Below are 20,228 nucleotides of genomic sequence, written 5' to 3' on the forward strand. Positions count from 1 at the left end.
GGTGCTGCACCTACCTCAAAAAGCACAAGGTCCTGAGTTCGATCCCTGGTACGGCGGGGGTCAGAGGTGGGAAGGTGGCGGTATAGTACATGAGATAAGTCAGGCACAGAAAGACAAATACTGTACAAACTCACCTATATGTGCAATGTAGAAAAGCAAACTCACTGAAACAGAATAGAATGGTGAATGCCATGGGCCAAGGATGAGAGGTGTAGGGAGCTGTTTGGTCAAAGGAAACAAAGTTGCTATTAGGATAAGTCCCAGAGATCCATTGTGCATCATAATGATTATAGTTAATATATTGTTCGTTTGTTAATTGCTAGTAGAGTAGATCATAAATATTCTAACAGCAAAAAATAAGTGAGTAGATGAATATATTAATTAGCTTGATTTGACCATTTCACAATGTATGCATACATCAAAACACCATGTTGTACACCAATGTATTAGCTTGTCATCACTGTGGTTGAATACCTCAGGAAAACAACTTTAAGATTTGAAGCCCTGTATGCACCTGTAATCCCAGCCCTGGGAAGCTGAGGCAGAAGGATTACAAGTTTGTGGCCAGCCTAGGTAACTTAGTGGAACCCTGTCTCAAAATTTAAAACATAAAAATAAAAAGGGGTGGGGTGTGGCTCAGTGGTCATGTACTTGCCTAGCATGTGCAAAGCCCTGGATTTGAACTCAGCACTGCAAAAAAAAAAAAAAAAAAAAAAAAAAAGAAGTACAGATTTATTTGGGCTCATTGTTTCAGAGATTCCGGTCTGTGGTTGGCTGGCTCCACTGTTCCTGGCCCTGACGTGAGGCAGAGAGGTCCATGGTTGAAGGGAATGGCATAGGAAAGCCCTTCATCCACAGAAGCCAGGAAGCAGAAAAAGAACCTAACGAAAAGGGGCTAGATATGGTTTCCAACATCTTTCCCCATGTGATCCACTCTTCAACTAGGTTTCATCTCCTGTTTCTACCACTTCCCTTAATTAATAATTGATCTGTTGGTGAAGTTAGAGCCTTGTGGTCCAATTACTTCCCAAAATGCTGTCAGCAACCAAGCCTTTAGCACAGTGAACCTTTTGAGGGATATTTTGGATCCCAACCTTCACAATATAAATGTTTATTTACAATGCATTTATATAAATATCATTTTTAAATAGTCCTTTAAAGCCAGGTATGGTAGCACATGCGTGTGTCCCAGCTACTTGGGAAGCCAAAGGTGGAAGGATCCATTTGAGTTCATGAATTTGAGACCAGTCTGAGCAACACAGCAAGACCGTATCCCAAAACAAAGCAAATTCTTCATACCCTGGCCAGAAATGAGGACATCAATTTATGTTACTACACCAGCTATAATACTAGTAGGTAATATTTATTTAGGTACTTTCCTACCATTTACATTAATCCTTAAGATAATCCCATGAGGAAGTGCTATTATTACCTCATTAATTTGTTATCGTTGCCATTATTACTGCTATTATTACTCTTATTTTCTGCCTGAGGAAGTAGAAACAGAGATATTGAAAGTCAGCTAGTAAATGTGGAGTAAGGAGGCATGCTGCCTTCAGGGCCACTTTTAATACCAGACACCACTGCTTCTCAGATTTTATGTTGTCTGCTTTCTCGATTTTATGACTTAGAATAATAGATACATAGACGTAGTATGACTTTTATTAAAATGCTAGTTGTAGAGAAACTGGTTCCAGTATGTGTCACCACTAGTGAGGTTAACAGACCTGGCCCCCTTTATATTTGCCTGAAAATAATTGTACATGAAAGGTAAGTAACATAATGTTCATGTGTGTATTGGGGGGGGGTGAGACAGGGTCTCACTATGTAGTTGAGACTGACCTGGAACTCACTATGTAGCCCAGGCTGGTCTCGAACTCACAGAGATCCTCCTGCCTCAGCCTCCCGAGTGCTGGGATTACAGGCGTGCACCACCACGCCCAGCACGCATGTATTTTTTTAACAGCGTGTGCTTCTCCATTTTCACCCTCCTGCCAGCCTCCCGAGTGCTGGGATTACAGGCGTGCACCACCACGCCCAGCACGCATGTATTTTTTTAACAGCGTGTGCTTCTCCATTTTCTTTGCCTCTCTCTAAGTCCACAAAATTCAGCCTCATTGATAGATATTCATATCTTGAAAAACGTTGTTAATGCAATTTTATGCCAGTAAGTTAAGACTCACCATTGTAACAATAAGCCTTGCACAGCAGGCATTCTATAAATATTTATTGAAAAACTTGCACATATTTGGGGAGAGGATCTGTTGTTCATTTGCCAAGGATGACAGATGCACAGAAATTCCCAAATTAGATAGGTGTGGAAGTCAGATGGAGAAATACAGAGTTTGCCACAAAAGATGTATACACACTTCAGATAAAGAAAACAGCAGTCACACAACCAACAGTGATAGAATGGCAGGGTACAGTTATCGATTGAGGAACACAAGGTAACCTGTGTTATTAATCTTGTGATGTCTTAATACATTTAGTATTCAAATATTTTGCAACTTTTTCTTTTCCTGAATTATGTGTACATTTTTGGTGGACTCTACATATCTGTCCAGTGTGCATAGCTTGTACCTATTTGTTTCTCTCCAGTCCTTACTATGCATTCTATGCCCGCAGCATGTTAGTTATATGATAAGTAAATGAAAAATCTGCCTCACTGTCCCACTATGATTTCCTCACATTCAATTTTTTGTGATTTTTATTTCTACCAGTCATTTCACAGCAAATTTGTCCTTTTAATTATTGCCTTTATGGAAAAATTACCATATAGTATAAAAACTGCAGCAATACTGTAAGAAATAGAGGAAGTGTTTAAACTGTTGTTTTGTTTTTGTTTTTTTCATTGTGGAGGGGCAGCCAGGAAAAGTGTCACGGAAGAGAATTCCTTAGCAAAGTTTTTTTAAAGTAGCTGGAAGAGGAAACAGAATGACAGCATGATGCTTTGAGGGCACTGAGGGGATAGTGGTGTATTCCTGCCACTGTATAAAGAGAGGAAGAGGAAGTGGTCATTTCAAGGAGTCTAGACTTGTGTCCATTCTGTGCCTAGGGAGCCTGAAAGAGGAGTAACTTGTGAAAGGCAGTAAGGTGGCTTTAGGCTGCAAATGAAGAGTATTCTCATCTTACATACACCCTTAGCTTTCTCAGTACCAGTCAAGAAAGGTAAAGGGCATTACTAGAATGATTAAAAGTCAGAAAAGCTTCCATGAGGAATTCAATGAGGAATAGAGAGGAAGCTGAGCAAAGACACATCCAAGAGGCCAAATTAGGATTTTAAAATATGAATTTTAGTGTCAGCAATATGCATATCCATGCAGATCTCCCAGCAGTGTTCATAGGATTGATAAGGTTTAGACATTTATAGGTGGATAGAAAGGCTTAGTATATGTGCTGCAGAAGTGTGCACAAAAGAGAGCCTGTAGAAAGGCTTAGGAAGGAAAGGAACTAGGATTGTTTGTAAAACATTTAAGGGGGACTGCGGAGGTAACTAAATGATAGAGCACTTGCCTAGCATGCGTAAGGCTCTGCGTTTGATTTCCAGCACCAAAAAAAAGGAAAGAAAATAATTTAAGGAATCAGTAACAGAGTCCAAGTTTCATGAGGAAGGAAGCCAGGCCAGAAAGATAAATCTGGGAACTATAGAGTGATCCGAGCGTGAAGGCCTCAGTGATGTCACAGAAAGACATGTGGAAGAAATGATGCTGTGATGCCTCATTGAGCTGAGGCAGGGGGAAGGATTGTGCTCAGAGTATAGGATATTAAACCTTGAGATACTTCATGAGAGCAGCGTAGAGAGTTGGCTATGTCCAGGGTGTGAGTGTTACTGAAATGGGGTGAAGACTGAAGTAGGGCAAAGAACTCCGAGCCTAGTATGTTAGGTTATTTCTCTTGTGTTAAAGTGGCCGGTGTGATTACAGGTATTAGAGTGAAGAGACAGACTGTGAGACAGATGCTTTGCTGCAGGAGCTAGAATATGACATAAAAAGATACCCTGTTCCTCAAGCTTGTGTGCCTTAAGCTTATTGCCACTTAGCTTGCAGGTGGCAAGGAGGAGTTAGGAATGTGCCCATGTGATGTAAGATGGGGGTGGAGAATAAACATTGCCTACCTGCAGGGGCACAGTACCAGCTGTGTCCTCATGAGACAGCCAGGTTTCAGTTAGTCAATGAGCGGGGTGTTATGTGAAGAGGTTGCAAACGTGAGAGTTTGCTTAACCCTAGAACAAGAGTTTCAGGTAGTATGACAGAAAGAATTCCGAGAGAACGGCCACAGGAGATGACTCAGAGTGAGCAAGGACAAGGAAGACTGGAGGCTCAGGGAGAAGGGTGAGCAGGACTTTCATTCTTAGTCTTTCTCTGTGGATCGTAGGAATGAAAGGTATGGACAGAACTGATAGGCTGTCACATTTTCAATACGGATGTGAAATAGTTTAGTTTATATCTGAGGCCCGGGAGATGTCAGGTGGTTTCTATAGCTGTCCCTCCTACAAGTGCAAGAATGAGGTCATGTTGAGTCTTGTCATCCGCTTCCAGGGACCTCTTGCCTCTTCTTACTGTTTGTGTCTCCTTCTCCCTGTCTCATACCCCTCTGCCTGTACACTTAATCTTCATAATCACCACTCTCTCATTTTGGACATGAAATGGTGTTGCCCCTATTCCTTGCCATGTCCCTCTTTTTGATGCCATCCCCACCCAACTTCCTTCACCTGTTTCTGTACAGTTCAGATCCAAACTTTTAAGACAACGTAATTTACATTTCCTGTCTCTTAAGCATTCCTTTTCTTCCCTCAGCCCTGTAGTCTTGAGTTCTGTCCTATCACTTGCCCAAAACTGCTTCGCTGATATCATCTGTCATCTCTAATCAACATATTTAGTCCATTTTTCCTCATTTTTGCCTCCGTGCTCTGTTCACAATGCCATGGTAATCACTTATTTCTTGAAGCTTGACATTTGGTTTCCATGACCTCTGTGCTCTTCTTTCACCTCCTACTTCTCCACTTCCTTCCCTGTATTGGAGGGTATGACTTCTGCCCGTCGGTTTTGACAAATGTATAATAACATGTATCCCCATTACAAGATTATACAGTATAATTTCACTACCTTAAAAAAATCCTCTGTACTCTGCCTGTTCATCTCCATTCTATCCTAGCCTGTAAGCCTTTTTACTTTGTCTCCATAATTTTACTTTTTTCAGAATATTATATAGTTGCAATCATATAGATATACCCCTTTCAGATTGACTTCTTTTGCTTATTAATATGCATTTAAGAATCCTCCATGTCTTCTCATGGCCTCATAGTGCCTTTCTTTTAGTGCTAAGTAATATTCCATTATCTGCATAGTCTGCAATTTATTCATTCACTTACCATTCACCAGGACATCTGTTTGCTTCCAAGTGTTGTCAGTTATAAGCAAATCTGCTATAGTATCTGTGTGTGAGATTTTGTCTGGACATAAGTTCAGTTGATTAAATACCAAGGAGCATGATTGCTGGACCATATATATGATAAAAGTAGTGCTCACCTTTTTTCTCTTTTTTTGGTACATGTTAGCTATACACATAATGGGTTTATTTGGATGTATTTGTACATGCATATATAACATACTTTGATCATTTTCATCCCATATTACCCTCCTTGCCCTTGCCTCCCCTTATTTCCTTCTTTTCCCTAATATTCTCTCTTCTTTCATGAGATCTCTTTCTTGCCTTTGTTTTAGATTATACAGATTTAGGAAGACATGATATTTGTCTTTCTACATCTGGCTTATTTCACTTAACATGAGGATGTCCCGTTTCATGCATTTACCTGTAAATGATGTGATTTTTTTTCTCCTTTGTGAAAGGAGAATGGTAATCCATTGTGTATTTATAAACATATTCTTTACCCAATCATCAGTTGATGAGCACCTAGGCTGTTTCCATAGCTTGGCTATTATGAGTTGTAGTGTCTTTTTTGGGGGGGGTACTGGGAATCGAACTCAGGTCCTTCTGCTTGCAAGGCAGGTGACAGAACCATTGAGCTAAATCCCCGGCACGAATTGTACTGTCTAATCATGTTACCGACCTGTTTTTAAAGGCTGATATCACACAGGATTTGTGAGGGAAGGAAGGCAATTATTGGTATTCTACTTTGTAAATAAATAAAATAAGAAAAAAAAAGATTAATTCCCAAAGTCATACTAAAAGTGATAGAGATCTAAAATTCAAGATTTTTGCCAACTAGTTCAAGACTTTTTCACTATTTTATGCGGCCTCCTCGTTACATAACAGACAAATAATTTGAATTTCCCACCCAGGGTTCTAAGCCTAAAACTGTTAAACAACTTTTGAGAAAACTTCAGTAACTTTTGCCTACAAGTGGGTGGGGAAAGGTCATAGGCTAAAAAAGCTTCATATATGTTAGGAACTTAAGAGTTATGTAGATGCTAAAGTTGCTAATCTATCCAAGAATCTTGTTTATATTTAAATTGTATTAAACCAAGAATGAAAAGGCAACACTTGGGAGGGGTGAAAATATTTATAAATCATATATCTCACAAAGGAATAAAGAGCTCCTTCAACTCAACAATGAGACAAACAACCCTATGAAAAATGGACAAAGGCTTAAAAATAGATATTTCATTAAAGAAGTTATACAAATGGTCAATAAACACAAGAAAAAATGCACAGTATCAATTATCAGTAGGAAAATGCAAATCAAAACCACAACTAGGAGCTACCTCACACTAACTAGAATGGCTACTATCAAAAAAAGTTTGTTTTTTTTTTAAAGAAAGTAAGTGTTAGCAAGGGCATGAAAAAAATTGGAACCCTTTTGGATTGTTGGTGGAACTATAAAATAGTATGGCCACACTAAAAAATAGCGTGGCAGTTTCTCAAAAATCTTAAAATTGTATAGTCCAGCAAATTCCACTTCTAGGAATATATTCCAAAAAGAATTGAAAACGAAATTAACCACCCATGCTTATATTAATATTTGCAGAAGTGTTGCAACCTAAGTATCTATCAGTTAATGAGTATTATATGAATGGATAAACAAAATGTGGTAAACACATGCAATAGAGAGTATTACTGAGTCTTAAAAGGAAAGGAAACTCTGACACATAGGCAGTGTGTATGAACTTTGAGGACATTATGCTAAGTGAAACAGGCCAGTCACAAAAGGACAAATATTCGATTCTATTCTATAAGTTAGTGTCATCAGATTCATAGACAGAAAGATAGAATTATGGTTGCTGAAGAATAGGAAATCAGGATTGTTTAATGGATGTAGATTTTGGTTTTGCAAGATAAAAAGAGTTCTGGAGATTGAGTGCATAACAGTGTGAGTGTGCTTCATACCCTTTAACCTTAAGCTTAAAAATGGTTAAGATAGTAAGTTTTTTGTTATATGTATTATACCACAATTTTTAAAAAAATGGATAAATACTTCAGCCCAATTTCAAATTTTTATTAGGCCAAGTTATTTATATGTTAGAATAGTCAAGTAAAGTAGGCTAGTGTTTAAAGAAGTTTTCTCAAAAAAAATAATTTTTAAAGTTTTCTCCTTTTAAACTGCATAATTTTGGAACATTTTACTATGAATTTTTTGCAATAGCATTGATAAATCCATTCAGTTAATTCTACGAACTAATATGTTTAGTAAAATATAGATATATAAGCTTATACAGGAATGAATTTTATTTTACAGTTTTATGAGAGTGTCTCTGTCGTAGTATAACTGTTTAACATCTGAGGTGTTCCCAGTCTGCTTTTCAAAGAGGTTGCGCTAGAAAATGCTTTCTTGAGATGGCTTTGGATTGGCTGGGTCATAAGGGACAGCGTCTCGCAGAGCAAAGACTTAAATTCAGGGTCATGGCAGAACATATGAAGTTCGTTGCTAGGACTGTAATAGTAGAGGAAGGGATGCATACAGGACTCTAAGCAGAATCCTCACCAATGGCCTCATTGAGGACATTAAGCCAGGTGATACTATAAGAAACCTTGCCATCTGAGATGGCGGCAGGAAAGTTATGCATCTGCTGGTGGGTCTGAAACATGAAAATGGCTGAAAGGGTCAAGTTCTTGTGTGAAAGAATCAGGCAGATCTCTAGCAGGGCTGCTGCAGCCTGCAGATAAGAGGTCCACATTCACTGTGTTTCTATACCTCTTTTCTTTCTCCAACTATGTTTTCTGTTATCTTTTTGCCCCTAGCCAGACCCCACTTATCTACTGGGGATAGAACCCAGAGAGCAGTGAGCTACATCCCCAGCCCTTTATTTTATTTTATTTCATTTATTTATTTTTTTTAATGAACAAATGACAGGGTCTATAAATTGCCCAGGCTGGCCTTGAACTTGCAGTCCTCCTACCCCAGCCTCTTAAGTAGCTGGGATTATAAGTGTGCACCATCATACCCAGCTTCTACGTTTCCTTAAACTGTGTAACTTTGAGATAAGCATATGTGCAAGAAGGCTTGCACAGATAGAAACAATCCCCTTAGTCAGCAGTGGACCTCTAAGAGAAACTGAGTCCAAAAGTAGTCAGAGCACAGTAGTGGTTGCCAGGGAATAAGGGTGGGGCATTGGGAGTTACTGTTTAATGGGAACAGTTTCAGTCTGCCAAGATGAAAATGTTTTAAAGCTGGATGGTGGTGATAGTTGCACAAAAATGTGAATAGACTTAATGCCACTTAACTGTTTCAATGGTTAAAGTATAAATTTTACAAGTATTTTACTAAATAACTCTTTAAGGGCCAAAAAAATGCTTTCTTGATGAAGATTCAATATCAATGAACTACTCTTTAAAACAAACTTTAACAAAAAATACAGTCAAAATGTTATTGGAGCTAAAATGTCTAACATTCTGTCATCCCCCTTTACTGGTTAAGTCCTACTAATCCTTCAAAGTTTAACTCACATACTGCCTCTCCTAAGGAGTCTTCCCTAATTTCTCAGCCAGAGTTAATAGTTCCTCCCTTTCCTTCTTTTAACGTGCAAAGATGAGTAAGACTTAACCAGAAGAGGAACCAGTTACCAAGTGACTGAGCAATTCTCCTGAAAATGAAAAGATGTCTACACACACACACACACACACACACACACACACACACACACACAAACTTGTACATGGGTTTTCATAGGACTATTGTTCATAGTAGCCAAAATACCAAAACAATCCTAATGGCTGTTGACTGATGAATGGATAAATAAATGTGATGTATCCATAGAATGGAATATTATTTGGTAGTAAAAAGAAATGAAACACTGATATACACCATACAAGAAACTTGAAAACATCGTGCTAAGAAGCAGTCGCAAAGACCACATCTTGTATGATTCATTTTAGATAGAATGTCTAGAATCTACAGAGACAGAAAGTAGATTAATGGTTGGTTGCTTGGGGCTGAGGGGTTGGAAGGAAATGGAGAGTGGCTGCTAATGGGTACAAGGTTCTTTTGAAGGTAATAACAATGCTCTAAAATTGTGGTACTTTCATATATGGAATATACTTAAAAACACTGAACACTTTAGGTAAAATATGTGATATGTGAATTATAGCTCAAGAAAGCTATATATATTTTTTTTTTGAAGCAGGGTCTCACTATGTAGTTGAGACTGACCTGGAGCTCAGTATGCAGCCCAGGCTGGTCTCGAACTCAAAGCGATCCTCCTCTCAGCCTCCCGAGTGCTGGTATGAAAGGTGTGCGCCACCACGCCCAGCTAAGAAAGCTATTTTTTTAAAAAATGTTTTCTGAAGAATTCTATTGTCAGTCAATTCCTTGGACAAGTTTATTCTTTCATTTAACAAATACCTGTTATCTAGTAGGTGATAGATACTATTCCAGGAAATTAAACTATTTCTATTATTTTTCATTTTGGTTTTTATATTATCAAATTATCTTTCATGGTTTATTCTCCCGTTTTTACAATGTGTGTATATTTTAGTACCCAAATTTGTATTAATCCACGATCACCTATTAGGGGCTGTATTTTTATTAACTTCAGATTTTTTAGGATCAGATTTTATATATCTAACTTTTGTTAAGAATACTTAATTTGGGGGTCAGTTTAGCCAAGAGCAAACATTACACGTGCTGTTTTCACATTACATGTGAGTTTTATGTTAACTATTTCTATCAATAATATTTGTTATAGATGCAGCTCTGCAAGGTTTAGGGTACAAAAGCCTTCCAAGTGGAAGAGTCCTGATTGCTTTTTCTCTTTCTCCTTTGGCAGTTCTGAGATTAGACCCTGGCCTTGGGACAGACTACAGCCCCAACCCTTTTTTCAAAATATTTTTTTATTTTGAGACAGGATCTTGCTAAATTACCCAGGCTGAGCTCAAACTTGCCATCTTCCCACCTCAGCCTCTTGGAATGCTAGGATTATCAGCATGGACCACTGTGCCCAAGTCCTACTTTCAACACAGTAAGAGGTGGACAGACTCATGAAGGTGTGAATTTTAGTGAACATGGTGGCCAAGAAGTTAGCAGATCACAGAATGTTTGGGGACTATATTAAAGGACAAAATTGGAAAGCTACACTGGAAGCCTGATTTTGCTTAGATTCCATAATATGAAGATTGGATTTTATTCTGCAGTCAATATGATCTTGAACTCATTTTTTTCTGTTGCTACTTTTTTTTGTTTTTTGGTACCAGGGATCGAACTTGGGACCTTGCGCTTGCAAGGAAGGCTGCAGAACCACTGAGCTAAATCCCTGGCCCTTCTTTCTGATTCTAAAAGTATAATGAGAACAATATAGAAAACTTGGAAAGTATATAAAATTAAGAAGAAAAATAGTGTTGCCCATCAGTGCTAATCACTGTTAACATTTTGAAATATAGCTTTCTAGTTTCTTCCCATTCATTTTTTATCCAGTTGAAACCAAAATACATAGTTTTTATCTTGCTTTTTAGTGACATTATAATATAAGCATTTTCTATGTTATTACATTATTTAGTATATGTTAGTTTACCAGTGCCATGCATGATTTTCTTCCATGATTGGAATATTAACTAAGTAGTATGTCTTGTTTTGCATATTCCTATTGTTTCCAATGTATTCCCTTTATTGTTGATAGTTACATCTGAATGTAAGGTGCAAACAAGGTATAGGACACTGTGGGAGAAGGAAAGCATACAGAACAGAACACAGGGGCCAGCAGATAAAATTTTGGTAGAAAAAGACCAATTCAGGCATATTAAGGACAGGCCGTATCATAGGAACACACTGAGAAGTTACAGAGGAGGAAGCTTTCACTCCCCCATTGTGGAGACATGGGGTAGTATGAGAGCTGCTGTCTTTCTTTTCTTCCAAATTTTTTTATTAGTGCATGTTTGCAATTATAATGAACACATTCTTCATGAGAAGTTGGTACATGTGCATAACACATCTTAATTCTCTTTTCATCTCCTTTCCCTCCCCACCCTCCCTCCATCTCTTGGTCTCTTTCATTTGTAAAAGATCTATCTGCCTATCTCCTATTATTTATCTCTTATTTTACTCTGTATTTGTATTTTGAGTTTCTCATATAAGAGAACATGGGCAACCACTCTATTGATTATGCCCAAAGCAGGCTGTAAGCAGTGCCGGCTATAAAGAGTTAACCCCACAATCGGCTTATTTTAAGAAGTGAGTCTGACCAAAGCCTATGAGATTGCACACAGCCGAGGTCAGAGTGACTCTCATCCAAATTCCGTTCCCACCCTTACACAGAAATGCTTTGTCTCTTCTTTTACAAGCTTTGCCTGCATCAGCAACGTATCCCTGGCAACTGTAGGTAGCCCCTACACAGAGTCCCCTCACCCCCAACTTAACGATGATTGTGTCACCAATAATTATCGACAGTTTTGGCTGACCTGGACCTTTGTTTGCTCATGCATTGATCATGCCAGTTCCCTGTCCCTCTCTCTTTAATTCTCTCTAAGTCTTTCTTCTCACCATGTGTTATAACACCAAGCGGGAGATCAGGATCTGCTGCAGGGATCTCTGGTAAGAAAACATGTGTGATATTTAATCTTGTGTGTCTGATTTATTTTACTTGACATTATGGTCTTAAGGTGCATCCATTTTCCTATAAATCACTCATGTTTATCTTCTTTATACTTCATTGTGTATAAATACTGCATTTTCTTTACCCTTTTATCTGTTGGTAGGCACATAGGCCACTTCCAAGATTTAGCTGAGTTGTGCTGCTCTCTTTATTTGACAATTGGCAAGTCTTCAAGGAACTTTGAGAGAGAGTTCATTGAATCCTAGGAACAAAAACCAGGTTCTAAAGGATGAGGGAGTTACACAGGTGAGGGAACAGCAGAACTATGGAGGGAATTCAGTAACTGAATATTAGCACTTACCATTTCCTCATTTGAAAAACTAAATTAGTGTCAATTGGTAATAAATGAGCTGGAGAGGCATTTTTGCTGAAGTAACTCATGTAAAACTTAACTGCCCCATAGCTCTCTGATGGTACAGTTATTGCCTTCAGAGTTATATTACCTCAGCATTCAAAATAATTAAGATGATGTTTTAAATATTTACTGCAGTTTCTCTTAATTTACCTACCTTGCTTTCTGTAAGTTTCTTTCTGTGTGACAAATGGTGTCCAGCCAAGTGATACAAGGTGACGCATAAATACGAAGTTTATTTGTACTGACTGTGGTCAACATCAGCAGAAGACTAGTCATCAGGTCTGTGCTTCTCAAGGACTATCCATCCTAGCATGGGTACTCAGAAGTCCTCTCCTATGCAACCCCCTGAAATCTCATCCGTCCACCAATACGAAGATTCCTCCACCCTCTTCCCAAAAGCTTCCGTGAAGTAGAGCTAGGTCAACCCTATTGCTGTGCCACTTACATCTGCAGGAATTGGTTGATATCATTGTAATATCATTATCATAAGGATAACGAAGACAGCCAGGGGAAAGCCTTCACACTGCTGTTTTGTTACACTACAGCTGTGGCATTGGCTCATTTCACTCTTAATCTCCAGAATGTAAACATTCTGCAGTCTTCTTTCTATTGCTGGTTTCTGCCGTGGTGACTGTATATGTTCATTTAAACTCACTAGTTAATATCCGTGTACCAGAAAACCCCCACCCGCTTTCCTCCTCTGATGTAGATTTATATCAGCAGAGGAATACTTAAATTCATAGCAAAATTTCATTAAACGCTGCTATCTCTTGCTTTGTGTATCTTTGGTTTGCAAAGCAGCTACTTCAGACATGCGTGTAGAAGACCCCAGGAGTTTATAGGAACAAGAGAATTATTTTAGTCAAGGGTATAGGAAGAGCTTTCGAGTAAAGTCTTGAATCATAGCACTTTGTGGTTTATGCAGTGTGAGCGCACACACATATGTCTAGATACATACAATACCACTTAATTTCCCTTGTTAGGTTTTATTTTTAAGTCATAATATATATGGGATACAATAAATATGATGTTTGTCATGTATGCATTGTGGAATGGCCGCATCAGCCTAATTATAATCATTTCAAATATGTGTCATTTCTTTGTGGTGAGAACATTTAAAACTCTCTTTTAGCTCCTTCGAACTACACATCTAATTAACAACAGCATCTATTCTCTGTGCTGTGCAGTTGAACACAAGAACTTATTCCTCCTGTCTGACTGTAACTTTGTACTCGTTCTCTTAGCCCCACAGCCCCTCGGCCTCACTGCTCCCCACACAGCCTCTGGTAACCACCATTCTACTCATTACTTCTGTGAGTTTCAGTCTTTCACATGCCATCTACAAGTGAAATTATAGTTTGCTGTCTGTCTCTGCCTGACTTACTTCACTTAACATAATGTTCTCTAGGTTCATAATCGCCATAATGACCACATTTTCTAGTTTTTTTAAAAGGCTGAGTAAAATTTAATTGTGGACGTGTACCTCATCTTTTCAAATCTATTCACCTGTTGATACACACAGGTTATTTCCATATCTTGGCTATAGCGAGTAGGGCTGCAGTGAACATGGGAGTGCAAAGTCTTGTAACTATTTTATAGATTTTGACAACATATGTCCACCAATTGTAGCCCATGATATAGTTCATGAAAGAGGAAGTTTATGCAGAGGAGAGTAATGTGTTCACCCATTCAGTGTTGACATTGAACTTAAGCCCAGATATTTTGAATCTCAGATTCATCCTTCTCCTTTGTACCATGTAGATGAGGCTGGATAGCAGGGAAGGGATTGAAGACGTTTGAAAGGGGCATCCCAAAGAAAACCTGACGGCAGAAGTGCAGACATACTGCCTGGGTGATGCATTTAGTGAAGGGCATGGAATCATAGGGGATTAAGAGAGACTCAGCGGACCATGTTTGAGAGGTTGAGGGAGACAGTGGAGGGTTGGATATGTAGGTGAGAAGTTTAGCCTTTAACCCACATGTAAAAAGGAGTTATAAATTTCTTGATCTAGAAACTGGCTGATTCGGTCTGTGATTGTACACAATATTTATAGTTCTTATTTTCCCACATATTTATAGAATATTCCCAAAGAGCAAAAGGTCTTTTTTTCAAAAGTAAAGTTTTTTTGTTTTTTTTTTCCTGGTACTAGGGATCAAACTCAGGTCCTTGCACTTACAAAGCAGGCACCAGAACCACTGAGCTAAATCCCTGGCCCCAAAAGTAAAGTATTTTTGAAAGAACAAATAATTTACTGACTTAGTTTCTGACCCTTTCTTTATCCTCTTTTTTTTTTTTTTTTTTTTTTTTTTGAGACAGGGTCTTGCTGTATAGTCCAGGCTAGTCTTGAACTCATGATGATCCTCCTGCCTCAGCCTCCCAAGTGGTGGGATTACAGGCATGTGTCACCACACTTGTTCCCTTTCTTAATTCTTAAGATCTAACTTTTTATTCATTTTTCACGTTCTTGCCCATTTCATGTGTTCCTTCAGAAAAAGTACCAGACTGATTGTTTTGTTTTGTTTCGTTTTTTATTTTGCATCTGTGAGAGATTCATTCTTTTATCCTTCATGCACAGTGCATAGCTTGGGCTAGATATAGACCCATAGTTCACAACAACTTCTGACTTCTCAAAAGTTACTCTATTATCCCTTGTTTTTCAGTGTTGTGGAGAATGTGTTTTCATTCCTGCATGTGTTACATTTTTTTAAATAGGCTTTATTTTTTAGAGCAGTTTTAACTTTACAGCAAAATAGAACAGAAGGTACAGAAACTTCTCAGATAAACTCCAGGCCCATTGGCACATGGCATCCTCTGCTAATAGCATCTGTCCCCAGCGTGTTGCATTCATTACTTGATGAACCTACACCGGCTCATCACCACACAAAATCCGTAGTTTACCTGAGGGCTCCCTCTTGGTCTTGTACATCCTTTGGTTTTTAACACATGTGTGACATGTGCTCAACATACAAAATAGCTTCATTGCCCTGCAGTTCCTCTGTGCCCCACCTAATCCTTCCCTCCCTTTAACCCCTGATCTTTTTTACTAACTGCATAGTTTTCCTTTTTTCAGACTGTCATAGTTAATAAGCTGGTTTTAATTTCCTTTGTCATTGCAGGATTTTGACCTGATTGAAATTAGAATGTTTTATTTATTTTTCATTTCATTAAATTTTCCTAGACTGTGATATGTATTGTCAGATTTTCAGTATGAGGTCCTTTCTTAAAGGTCAGTAGTGGCGAACCTATGCTATGCGTGCCACAGCAGGTTGCTTATATAATTGAAAGCTCTGAAAAATGAGAACCAAGACCTGTCATGTCAAGGTACAAGATCCCAATGATGAATGTAACTGTACTGTGTACCTAAAATTAGGAAAAAATATGTATAATTGAAAGCTCTAAAAGTTTCACCATCACTGCCTTAGGTTAATCCAGGAATCTTTTTCCTATTACTGTGTCCTTTGCATCATATTCTTTCTAGAAACTGGAATAGTGTTTTTTTCTCTGTGTGACTGGGTTATTTCACTTAGCATAATATCTTCCTAGTTCTACCATGTTGTTGGGAATAATAGAATTTCCTTCTATTTTAATGCTAAATAGTATTTCAGTGTGTATGTATAGCACATTTTCTTTATTTATTCATTTGCTGACACTTAGCTTCTATATTGGTGCTATTATGAATAATGCTAAGATGAATATAGAGTACAGGAATCTCTTTAAAATACTGATTTTGGATATGTATCCAAAAGTGGGATTGCTGGATTATACCATGGGTGTATTTTTAATTTTTTGTGGAATTTCTATACTGTTTTCCATAGTGGCTGTATTTACCAATTTATATTCCACAAGGGATTACTTTTCTCCACATCCTTGTCAAACTTAGTAGAGGTTGTTATCTCATGATGGTTTTTATTTACATTTCTCTGATGATTAATGATGTCAAGCACTTCTTCATATACTTACTGGGCATTTCATTTATATATCTTCATTTGAAAATTATTTATTCAGGCCTTTGGCCCCTTGTGGCTTGGGATTTTTGTTTGTTTGCTTTTAGTTTTTTGAGAGGGTCTCACCATTGTAGTTCAGGCTAGCCTCTAACTCACAGCTATCCTCCTGCCTCAGCCTCCCAAATGCTGGAATTAAAGGCGTGCAGACCACACCTAACTGGCCGATTTTATAAATGAGTCTGTTTCTTTTTTGCTGTTGACTTGTGTGAGTTCCTTGTATATATTGATATTAACACCTTATCATATATATGGTTTGCAACTACTTTCTTCTGTTCCACATAGGACATACTTTTTTCTAAAATGATAATTCTCATTAGAATATTTGTAGTATAGAACAGTAGTTTTTTCTTACATCATGCTACAAAGACTTTTTGTAATATTTATAGCAGATTGTAAACATGCAAGTAATCAGCTCACCTTTGAGGACCTACTATGTGCCAAGTAGTACTGTGTTTTTAGTGAAAGTTCTCAGAACAATTCTAGACAATGAACAATTGTGTGCTAACAAAGTAGCCTGCATTAGATTTCATTCTTTCCCTTTTCCCTTCTCATGATAGAAGATGATTCCTTCTGTCCACAGTCCCAACTATGGTCTGGATCTCATACTGTCTGACATTCTCAGGGCTGGGTCTGCTCTGGCACCATTGTTCATGTCCTCACAAATCTTCAACTTTTCCCCTACCCTGCCTCTTTCCTTTTGGTACCAAAGTATACTTAAGTTTCTTGCATGTTAAGATGAAATCCTCCTTTTATGCCACATTCCTATCTGGCTGCCACCCTAAATTTTCTTCACATTATTACTGAAAGACCTGAATTGTCTGTGTTCTGTATCTCTGTTTTCCATGGTAATCTGGCTTCCATCTCACCTTTGCACTGAAACTAACCCTGGTAGTATTATCAGTGACTTCTTTGTTGCTAAATCCAATGGACTCAGCCAAGAGTGGCGGCGCATGCTTATAGGCCTAGCATTTAGCAGGCTGAGGCAAGAGGAAGGATTGATGAGAATTCAAGACCAGCCTGAGCTACTTAGTGAGACCCTATCTCAAAAATAAACAAATAAATCCAATGGACTTATTTGTAGTCTTCATCTCATCTGACCACATTTGATGTTAAGCAATCCTTTCTTTAAAATCTTTGCCCATGGTTTTGGGGATAACCTAATCTCCTGTGCTTCTCCCTCTGAGGACATGTCTACTTTGCCTGCCCATCTTCTCTTATATGCTACATCCTGGTGTCCCCTACGTGTGGTGGTGTTCCCTACCCACTGTCTCTGGTCTTTTCCATTCCCCTGACTTCAGTGACATGATGAGGACTTCCACATTTGTTAGTCCTGACCTCTCCTGGAGCTTGAGTTCTGTGTATCTATTTCCCTAGTATGCATATCCAAATGAAGGACACCAAACTGGGTTATTATTTCCCTCACTCCCTAACCCCATTAGCGAAATGAATGAATCAATAAGAAGATAAAATCCTCTATTTTCAGTTTTCCCCTATGAACGATTTTGCTGTCCACTCATTTACTTGAGCCAAAAATAGCTCTGGAGTTGACATTCATTTACCTTAGTGTTGCAATTAAAGGTCACAATTTTATAGACCTAATTTATCCTCAGAATCTTAAAATAATTGTTTTTGCTTCAGTTCCCAAGGGTTTCTTTCTTTCCTCAAGAATCTGCATCTTTTAAAATAGAAATAGAAATCTTCATTAATGTTGAAGAATAAAATCTTTACTTTCCAATTTTGCCATTATTTTGCTTTGAAGGGCAATTTTTTTTTTTTAGAGTAGGAAAAACTTATTGAGGGAAAGAAAGCTTCTGTCTAAGAGAGACAGAAGGGGGCCCAGAAAGTGGGTTGCCCTTTGGTGGGCAAACTTAATTGGATGTAGAACTACATACATCCTTAATAATGACATTTTCTAGCAGTTATTATTGAGATAACCATAAACCAGACATTATTCTGAACATTGTAATAATCATTTGGTTTCCCCAGATTCCCATGAGGCATAAAAACTGTTACCAGCTCTGTTTACTGGAGGAAGAAATGGGAATGTGGAGAGGTTAGAGAATGTGTACAGTGGGACAGTCGGTGGGTAGCAAAGGCAGGACTTTGAAGATGAAGACTTAACCACCATACAGTATATCCTGACAAAGAGCTTGCATTCCTCACAGTAGTTTTTTTAATCACTATTTTAAAAAAAGTTTAAAATACTTTGAACTACCAGACATGGTATAATTTTAAATATGTGCCTAGACTATACATTTGCAAATTATTCTGAGAATGATGATGCAATCTGCTGGTGTAATAGCTAAGTAGTCACAAAAATTGCATTCATACTTTTCATTCTATCTTATATTACTTTTCTTTTTAACAACTTTCTAGGTTTTCTTTGACTTTTTTGAAACATAAACAATGAACATAGCAACATTATCTTCTTCTGAGTCTTCTGATTATGTGTCACATTCAGCAGCTTTATCATTATATGGTAGTAATACTTGGTTTCCCATAGTTTCAACATGAATCATATTCTGTTGCTGTTTCTTGAAAGTGGTTAAGCAACCATATAAAACTCATAGGAAATGAATGACTCACGTAACGGAAAGCATTTACTAATGTCACTTTTGTCTCAGTTGCCAAGTAATCTGTGTGTTTCCATGGCAACCCACCAGTTTAACAAACTGTCACAAACTTGTCTAGCTTGGGCAGCTCTCTTTTTCACAACTGTGTGCATGTGCACTCACGTGTGTACTTGTGTGTCTACATTAAAGACACACAAAATTCTGAGTAATGGCTTTAGACACACAAACAACCTTTTATATTAGAGAGATTATTTAATAATCCAAGGATATTATTTTGATGTTACAAAATTAAAGAGATTATTTAATATATGTTTCTATTTTAGTTCTTATTAAGGACATTTTTAACTTACACATTTAAAAAATTCATTTATAATATTTATTCATTTGCAATACATTTAAGATAGGAAAGTCAGCCAGAAACAGGCAGGGAAAAGGGAAATTAGGACCCTTTCCTGGGGAATGAGGACTTAATGGAATGACAGAGAAAGCCAACTCAACTAGCTCTTCCAGCCCTCCTCTGGGTGACCATGCTCTAGGGTAAGGAAGGAAGGCACTGCTCTAGACTTCGAGATGAGGGAGATCAAGTTTCCACCTGAAGACTGAGCTGGGGACAGATTTCTAGAAGAGGTGATGACTAAGCTAAATGAGTTCAAATTAAACTGGTGAATGTAGAAAGTTGAAAGTGGGAGTAGATGGCATGCGAGAGAAAGAAGGCATCAGGGGAAAAAAATCATACAAATGAGAAATAGTGCCAAGTAAGTGAACCCGTAAGCAATGTGAGGACAGACAGGGCCAAGAGATAAGACTAAAGGTAGCCAAAGATAACATGGAGATGCCTGTTAAGGAGATTGGACTGAATCCTAGTAAGTGTGGGGAAGCAATAGAGGATTTGAAACAGGGGAGTGATATTGTCACATTTTTAAAGGAGCTTTCTAGTGGTGATGAGGAAGGCAGATTTGAGCAGGAAGCACTAAGATTTTTGCCAGATGTATTTCAGGGAAGAAATATTAAGAGTCTGAATTAGAGCAGTTGTACTAGACACAGGAAGGACTTGATTTCTAAATCAGTTAAGAAGTTACATACGCAAAAAATTGGTAGCTGGTACCAGACATTTATGAACTATAAATAACTTCAGTTATTCATTTGATCAACAAATATTTATTGTGGGCCAGGGATTTAGCTCAGCGGTTCGGTGGCCTGCCTTGCAAGCACAAGGACCTGAGTTCAATCCCCGGTACCAAAAAAAAAAAAAAA

General features: G+C 38.1%; 1 protein-coding gene across 1 annotated transcript in view; it reads left to right on the forward strand.

The window, feature by feature from the left end:
* Nucleotides 1-1,654: 1,654 nt before the first annotated feature.
* Fam102b (family with sequence similarity 102 member B) overlaps nt 1,655-20,228 on the forward strand; it is a 61,426-nt gene continuing 42,852 nt past the window's right edge. The window contains exon 1 of the mRNA XM_033758074.1: nt 1,655-1,770. Coding sequence (XP_033613965.1) covers nt 1,655-1,770 — 116 coding nt within the window. The remainder of the gene's footprint in view (nt 1,771-20,228) is intronic.

The sequence above is a fragment of the Fukomys damarensis genome, unplaced genomic scaffold, assembly GCF_012274545.1.
Source record: "Fukomys damarensis isolate Sample0158 unplaced genomic scaffold, DMR_v1.0_HiC HiC_scaffold_33, whole genome shotgun sequence".
Taxonomy (NCBI): domain Eukaryota; kingdom Metazoa; phylum Chordata; class Mammalia; order Rodentia; family Bathyergidae; genus Fukomys; species Fukomys damarensis.